This window comes from Apium graveolens, chromosome 5 (assembly GCF_009905375.1).
Source record: "Apium graveolens cultivar Ventura chromosome 5, ASM990537v1, whole genome shotgun sequence".
In the NCBI taxonomy this organism is placed as follows: Eukaryota; Viridiplantae; Streptophyta; class Magnoliopsida; order Apiales; family Apiaceae; genus Apium; species Apium graveolens.
In genome coordinates this window covers 49,055,916-49,064,685 of record NC_133651.1, presented here as the reverse complement: position 1 = coordinate 49,064,685, position 8,770 = coordinate 49,055,916, and the positions used below count along the sequence as shown (strand labels likewise).

The 8,770-nt window shown below is 34.6% G+C and overlaps 2 protein-coding genes across 2 annotated transcripts; both read right to left on the bottom strand.

The window, feature by feature from the left end:
- Nucleotides 1-3,478: 3,478 nt before the first annotated feature.
- LOC141660043 (uncharacterized) lies at nt 3,479-3,961 on the bottom strand. Its single transcript, XM_074467003.1, has one exon. It carries the CDS (start codon nt 3,959-3,961, stop codon nt 3,479-3,481), a length of 483 nt encoding a protein of 160 aa, XP_074323104.1.
- Nucleotides 3,962-4,616: 655 nt separating this feature from the next.
- Nucleotides 4,617-5,357, bottom strand: LOC141660042 (secreted RxLR effector protein 161-like). The gene has a single exon (XM_074467002.1). The coding sequence runs from the start codon at nt 5,355-5,357 to the stop codon at nt 4,617-4,619; it is 741 nt and encodes a 246-aa protein (XP_074323103.1).
- Nucleotides 5,358-8,770: the final 3,413 nt, after the last annotated feature.

The window sequence follows — 8,770 nt, the reverse complement described above, 5'->3', positions numbered from 1 at the left end:
ACTTCTACATAAGAACTTAGTAAAACAAGACTATTGCATTGGTTTTTAGGTAAGTTTAGGTACATATTCTAGGGCTATATGTGTCTCCCACCCAAATATTATAAGTGATCGAGGTTTTGGCTTGTTCTATTCTTTTGGTGTTCAATTTGATTTTGGAAAAAAGATATTATTCCGCCCAAAATTTTAAAATTGACGAACCTCGATTGGTCTGTTTAAAAAGATATTATTAGATGCCTATGTGTAATAGATGTGCAAGTTGTGTATTATTAGCATCCATTTATGTGGTCGGTTATAAGTTGGTCAGTAATATGCCGTCGATTTTAACAACCTACGTCATTATGACTTAATCATTACATATTATAACGACAGATAATGTTAGATAGTGTTTGTCAGATATACCTGTTTGCATTGTAGTTGAATTTAGTCCTTGACCAAAAAGGGATCCTAAAAAGTCATTTCCGACTATGTTCAGTCAATTTTAATCAAGACAAACCTTACCAACTATTTGGTCGATAAAATCGCTGGCTTATGTCAATATTTCACAAATAAATTTTAGTAATATTTGGTCGGTCGATAATGACATGTTTTCTTATAGTGAGTACTGCCAATTAGGCTTGTCAGCATGTCGGACTTGGATCGAATTTGACTAAATCCATATCCATATCCATTTAAATTTGTTGGATCGGATTCAGATCGGATCGCTTTCGGATTTTTAAGAACATAATCCATATCCAAATTCATTTGGATCTCGGATTATCGGATCGAACTCTAGATTATTTAAGTTTTTTGTCATGAATAATATTAATTTAATACGGTTTAATAATTATAAAAATTTAAACAGAAAAAGCTATTTTATAATCAGAGATATTGTGGAAAAAAATGAAAATATGTGAAAAGAGTCTAGTTCAAAATAATTATGAAATAAATAAATAAAAATAAAATAATTTAATTGGATAAATATCTGAAAATAATTATTTCTGTCAATTTTAAAAATTAAAATAAAAAATTGTAAATAAAATATTATGTATGAAAATAATTTCCGACACACATGATACTCATTAAAATATGACGACACCTGGTGTGTACAACAAATTTTAATATGATGAGATAATAGTTAAATTAAATATAAAATTAATATAATTCATATTGATTCCTATAAAATTAATTATATTGAATTATTATAGTTAATATATATGTACAAATTTAATATAATAACATTGATAAATATAAATGTAATTATATTTATTTATTATAGTATATATATTAATATATTATATATATTAATATAGTTTACATATACATATATATTTATAATTATATAAGTTTAGTATTTCGGATCGGGTCTTTATCGCATCAGATGAGTGAAAATTCATATATGTTTCTTAATAGATGTGATCTTTATCATATCGGAGTATTATCGTATCGGTTTTCTTTTTATACAATCCATATCTATCTATTAAGGCTCGGGTTAGACCGCATGAGATCGGACCTCCGCTCCATTGACAAGCCTACTACCAATTTTTGACTTAGCCAATTATCATGCTCTATTTCACACACAGTTTTTTATAATCTAGCTATTTTTTTTAACAAATATAAAGTTGACCATTTGTGTGGTCTCATTCACAGACTATTAGGGATGAACTAAATCTTCACATCTTTTTTTCGAGGTGGAAAATTATATTGTAAAAAAAATTTAAAATATGATTTATAAAACTATGTTTACGGTGCAGATAAACATATATGTGTTCAAAATTAAAAATTAAAGTAGGCAACTTTTATTATCTTATTTGTCATCCTTACAAACGCAAGCCTACTTTCTTCCCAAATCATTTAGCAAACCTTCTTTTTTGTATGAATTCCGATAACAACTAATAAAGAATGAATAAATTATAATCTAAACATGAATTATTATAAAATTATTATCATATATCCAAAAATAAGAACTTTGTTATATTAATTCTTTTGTACTAGATATTCGATTTATTTTGTTGTAAAATTTTTAATATAAACCTCTTCAGTCAGAAAAAAATTCAAAAAATATTATAAAACTATACTTATATTAAACGAACAACTATTAATATCTTGGTTGTCGTCTCCCAATAACGGGCGGTCTTTCTTCCTAAAATTATTTATCCTAACCGGTCAATTATATTTTATTTATTTTGATTAGAAAACTATATAAAAAATTTAAATAGTGCAAAATTTCTAGCTTATTCCAATGTTATAATATTGAATATAGTCAGAAAAAGTTTCCTAAAAGTAAAAAGTCTCTAGTAGTGCTTCTTTTATTTCAAAAATTTTTGCTTTTGATTATTAGGTAAACAAAAAAACTCAAATCTATTTGGTCTCTAAACATTTTTATGATTGAACTTAATTTACTTTCAGTTTCAAGATTTTTGTGCTAAATTTTCAAGCATGTGTGCCACTTGAGAAACACATACCTTTCAAATTATTCATCATTTTTAAAGCATTTGGGAAACTTGGTTTTCAAAATTTTAAAAAATACCCACATTTTATCAACATCTATTAATAGGCTTGTCCACGCCTAGTTTATGAAGTGTTTTACTCCTTGGACCACTTTCTAGTAGATTTTTAGGGGACTATTTTAATATATTTTTGATTTCGATTGTAGATACTCGTATCCCTGCAATTAGCTATCTTTTTTAGGTGCTTTGTAAAGTCTAGGGTCATAAATTAGGTATTTTGCTTAAACATTGTATATTTTATGTTGTTATTTGTTATTTTTACATCTATCCAATTAAACACTTATATGTAAATTTACTTACTTTTATCTAAAAGATACACTTGTTCTCCATTTATGTGTGTAGTGTATATTGAGATATTGCAAGTTATTTTTTGATAAAGATACTTGTATATCCTTATTTTAAGTCCTTGAACTCAAAATTGTACAACCCGAAGTCTAAGCAAATAAAACAGAACAAATATTCGACAAATAAATTCTATTAATAATATAATCCTCGATTATACTACATTTTAAAACCAATGCAATTTCTTATGCGAAATAACTATACAAATGAGCAATAACCATTTTTCTTTAATGAAGCTCTCATGTGTTAGTGTTTTTGTAATGAAGAAGATAAACCAATAGAGGTGATCTATTTCGCTTTTAAGTTGACGCCTTTGATAGATTAATTATGTAGCTAATTGTGAGTTTTGTAAATTAATTCTTGTCTCTCATGACATAGCTTGGGTTACATGCACTTGTAGAGTGATCACATATTGAGAAAAGTGCATCTCTAACTAATATAATGTATTAAAATTACATAATATAAATTCTTAATTTTGCTTACCACTAATAGACACAATTCCTAATTAACCACATAACATATAACTCAATAAATTTAAAAAATTCTTACTTGGTACACTAAAATAATAAGAAATCAAACTTGTATATTGCTTTGAGAAAATAAAAAATTGAAATATAAATTTCATATTCCCTTTTTCATATTATTATTGTTTATGTACTAGCACTATTTCTTCTAAGATGCTCCACGTGTTCAATGGCTTTTAGAGCCAATTCTCTGGCATCAATGGCCTCTTTGGCCCTAGCCTCCATCTCCATTTTGGAAGCAGCAAGGAAAATTTTGGCAGCATTCTTATCTACTGTCTTTCCTCCATTGGAATCACCAAGAACTAGGAGAGGCGAATTGTGGATTGAACACATGACACAAAGATAAGGAGCGTGGGGGTGAGAACCAATACAATTTACGTGAGAAGATGGGTAGCATCTCACGCAAGATACCACAACATTTGAAGTGATAAGCTTCTCTGGATTTTCATGAACGGTAAAACAAACTGGACACGAGGAAGGAGCATGGAGATAGATAACGTAATCTGTGCAAACGGTTTTGTTGGTTCCCAAGTGCAGGATGTGGTGCTTGAACCACTTTAATCTGTTGCCACAAAACTGGCAGTCAGTGGTAATAATAGATGTAGGCATTTCAGTCTAGCTAGGGAATTGGAGGAGAATTTGCTTTTACAACTTTGTTTTGTTGTGAAGAGGATGAGCAGGAGAGATTCTATTTATTATGAAAATGTTAGGATATGAATGTAACATATTTGAGCACTGATCAAGAAAAACAAAAATAAGAAAACATTTTTTAACATTGTATTTTTTTATATTTCTATAGGTGGCCAGGTTATAAGGGTTTTCGTATAAAAATATTCTTCCCATTTAATTTTTTTCAATTTGAATGTTTATACTCAATAAATATGTAATCATATATGCATCAAATCCCGTCAACATTTCTCTTATTAATAATATTAGCTACTAAATATGTATTAACTGTATGATATAAAACTGAGAAAAGCTTCACACTTTGCTTGCCAGAAGGCTTGATCTTTTTATTGCTGATAACTTTCCAATATAAAGACGATACAAACTGAAACGTGGAAAAACCAGAATGCCTACAAACTAGGACACGATGATGAGCAAGCATCCTACACTTACTAAACAACCTGACTTATTCAAACTCCTACAAACCAGCTACTTCTATGACTATCCAAACAAATGACTTACAGACATAAAAACAAGACGTTATCAGCTTCATTTAAAAACTCAAACCAAGTTAAAGATTAAACCAACATATCCCCCCTTAATCCTTAACTCTTTCAGACAGTTCCTTGATTCCCAGCAGACTTCGCATTTTCTCAAACTTGGCCACCGTCAGTGCTTTTGTCAAGACATCTGCTTTCTGCACTTCACTTTTTACATGCTTCAATATGATTTCCCCTCTTTCAACACATTCCCTTATAAAGTGATATCGCGTGTCGATATGTTTACTTCTCCCTTGAAATACAGGATTTTTAGCCAAGTCTATCGCCGACTTGTTATCAACATAAAGAATCACTGGACCATTGCATTCTGCAGCTATCTGATTCAGTACATTTCGAAGCCAAATCGCTTGACACGCTGCTGCAGTCGCAGCCATAAATTCCGCCTCGCAAGAAGACAAGGCCACGCATCTTTGTTTCTGCAAAACCCATGTAATGAGGCTCTCATTCAGGTAGAAGCACATTCCCCTCGTACTTCTCCTATCGACTAAATCACCACCCAGATCGCTGTCGCTAAAAGCAGTTAATATGTTATTCCCACTGGTTTTGCTGTACACCAGACCAAAATGTAACGTACCTTGACCATATCGAAGAATTATTTTGGCTGCATTCTGATGAACCATGGTTGGACGCTCCATATACCTACTTGCTATCCCAATATAAAATGCAATATCCAGTCTAGTGTGTACCAAATACCTCAAACCCCCGATCATGCTCTTGTACTGTGTGACATCCACTGCTTTGCCTTCTTCATCCTTGTCAATTCGTTCCTTCGGATCCATTGGGAATTTAGTTGGATTGCAGCTTTTCAAACCAGCCTTCTCGATAATCTTACGTGCGTATCATGTTTGCTTAAGTCTGATGCATCCTTTGTTTTGTTGCACCTCGATTCCCAAGTAGTAGCTCAACAAGCCCATGTCTGTCATTTCAAAGCTTTGGTTCATCTGGTTTTTGAAACTCTCGATCACAGCCACGCTGCTTCCTGTCACCAGGAGGTCATCCACGTAAACAGCAACAATTAATTTTTCTCCTCCATTTGTTCTTGTGTAAACGACATGTTCTGACGGGCACCTTTTAAATCCCAACTTCTCAAGGCATTCATTTAACTTTGCCTACCAAGCGCGAGGTACTTGGCGAAGACCATATAAGGCGTTTGACAGCTTGTAGACCAGTTTTTCTTTTCCCCACTTCACAAACCCTCAGGCTCACTCACATAGACATCTTCACTTATTTCACCATTAAGAAATGCTATTTTTACGTCAAGATGATGAACTTCCCACTCCTCTTTTGCCGCCAATACCAGCAGTAACCTGACAGTTTCAAGTCTGGTAACCGGGGCAAATATTTCGTCAAAGTCGACTCCGTGTTCCTGCACATACCCTTTGGCAACTAACCTCGCTTTGTGTTTCACGATATTTCCCTCTGCATCTTTCTTTAACTTGAAAATCCATTTCAAACCTATAACCTTTTGACCCTGAGGAAGTTCAGTTAATTTCCAAGTTTCGTTCTTCTCTATTGACTATAACTCCCTCTCCATCACCATATTCCAGTTTCGATCATTAGCAGCCTGTGCAAAGTTCATGGGTTCTTCAATTTCCATTAAATAGAGTTCCTCATCTAGCTGCATTTCCTCTGTCTCCTCATATATTTCCCTGAGGTTTCTGGTTTTCTTCGGCTCAGTACTATCATCGTAATCCTCACGGTTTAACCTTGGCACTGGTGACTGTGTCCCTGGTGTTTCTGCAGCTTCAAACTGTACACTGCGTGGGCTGTTGCTTCCTGCGTTTTCGTCGTTCTCATCTCAGAGTTCCCTCTCCTCTGTCTCAGAATCTCCAGCGACCGTAAACACACCAAGTTAACTGTTTTCCCCACCAATTTTCTCACACCAGAACCATAATTTTTCTTCTTCAAACGTTACATCCCTGCTAACATAAACTTTGTTCCCATTCAGTTCATAAAGATGATAAGCTTTCGTCCCTGGTTCTTTTCCCAAGTTGATGACTTGTTTACTTCGATCGTCCAATTTCCTTGTATGTTGACTGGGCACCTTCATATGAGCTATGCACCCAAACACCCTTATGTGTCCAACGTGTGCTTTTCTATCATTCTAGACCTCATACGGAGTAATACCTGACAGAGATCTTGTTGGAAGTCTATTCATAAGATATATTGAGTGCCTAACTGCTTCTCCCCACAAAAATGAAGGCATCTTCATTTGTTTCAAACAGCTTTTTGCCATCTCGACAACTATCCTATTGTGACGTTCCACCACCCCGTTTTGTTATGGGGTGTAGGGTGCCGTATAGTGTCACTTAATTCCAGCCTTTTCACAATAAGATTTGAAATCATTTGACCCAAATTCACCACCTCGATCAGTGCAGAAAACTCTCACTTTCTTATCTGGGTCTCTCTCCACCAAAGCACAGAAATTCTTAAAAGCATTCAAGGCTTCATCTTTGTTCTTCAGAAAATAAACCCACATATAACGGCTATAATGATCTACTAGCAAGAAAAAATACCTTTTTCCTGAGGCTGTCTCCGGAAGTATTGGACCACACAAGTCTCCATGGATTAACTCCAACACTTTGGTTGCGTTGTAGTTTGACTGTGAAGGGAACTTCTTTCTGGTTTGTTTGGACTTAAGGCAATCAGTGCACACCTCACTCGGCTGTGTTACCTTTTGCAATCCGTTCACCATTCTATCTCTGAGCATCAAGGAGAACGGATGATAATTAACATGTCCTAAACGCTTATGCCAGAGTCTCGACACCTCGTCTTGTTTAGTCATCAGACACTTGGAGTTTTCAGTGTTAATCACAATTTTGTACAGCCTATTCTGCGATCGCTTCACCTTCATAAGTAACTTGACATGGATGTCATACACCCACAACATCTCTCCCTTCATGTTGACTGTGTTTCCAACCTCCGTCAACTGTCCTATGCTGATTATATTATTCCAGAGTGTTGGAATATAATAAACATTTCCAAGCATGCGTGTTTCTCCATTCTTGCACATAAACGTCACAGACCCCTTCCCCTTTATTCTTACTGTAGAGTCGTCTCCAAAGCTGACTTCACCCGATATTTCCTCATTTAGCTCCAAGAACTTTGATTTGAAGCCAGTCATATGACTGCTAGCACCGTTGTCCAGGTACCAAATATTTGATTCACTCTGCACTTTTGGCATCTGGGAGGGCACCAGCTGCTTTTCACTCAAGTACGCCACATCTTGTTTCTCTTTATTACACTTCACCAGTAATAACGCCGGTTCATCATCTTCAAGCTTTGTCATGTTCACCTCTTCTTTCTGTTCTCTGGTACGTCTTGGTTTCCGACACTCTGCAGCGAAGTGTGCATAGGCGGAACAATTGTAGCACTTCAGATTACTCCTGTCACGTCCTCGGCCCTTCCAGTTAGATGGTGTTCCATCTGAATTTCTCCTGTTAGACTGTCTTAACCAATCTTCACGGGTGAGTAACAGTTTTCCTTCTCCCCCTTCGCGCTTTTGCCATTCTTTTTCTGTAAGCATCAATTGGCCCTCATTTGAGTCTGACTTACTACTTCCTTTCAGCCTTTCTTCGTGAGCTTTCAAGGACCCTACTGCCTCTCACTACACCATAAATGGCATACAGCAACACCAAGAAAATGTTACAACATGTCCAAAAAAGTGTTACCACAGCCAGAAAAAGGCCTAAGGTAACATAAAAATTAAGTTGCTTTTTTTCGAGTTACCTTTGGCCACTAAGGTAACATTACTTTTGTCCTGGTGTAACATTCACATTTGTGTTACAATAGCTGTCAAAGGTAACAACAATCTATTTCTATAGTATCATAATATGTATGTTACCTTTGGACTTATAATATCCAAAAAAAAATGTGGCCCACTTGTGGGCCCCACTGGTGGGCCACAAAATCATTGTAATATTTTTTTCGTACTGTAAAAGTTTTATAATTATTTGTATTTTATTAAACCATTTTTTTGTAACACTTATGTACCTAATGTAACATATTTCTAAAAAAAAACTTGAAAGGATTTGTTTGTAAATTGAACATGCCTTAAACCTGTTTTTCAGACAAGTCGACAAAATAAACAAAAATATGCTCTATAATGTTAACCAGAGCTTCCTGATCTGTAACAATGTCAGGCACAACATCATGGGACTCAAATCCCCAAAAAATGCCTTCCTATCCTGGA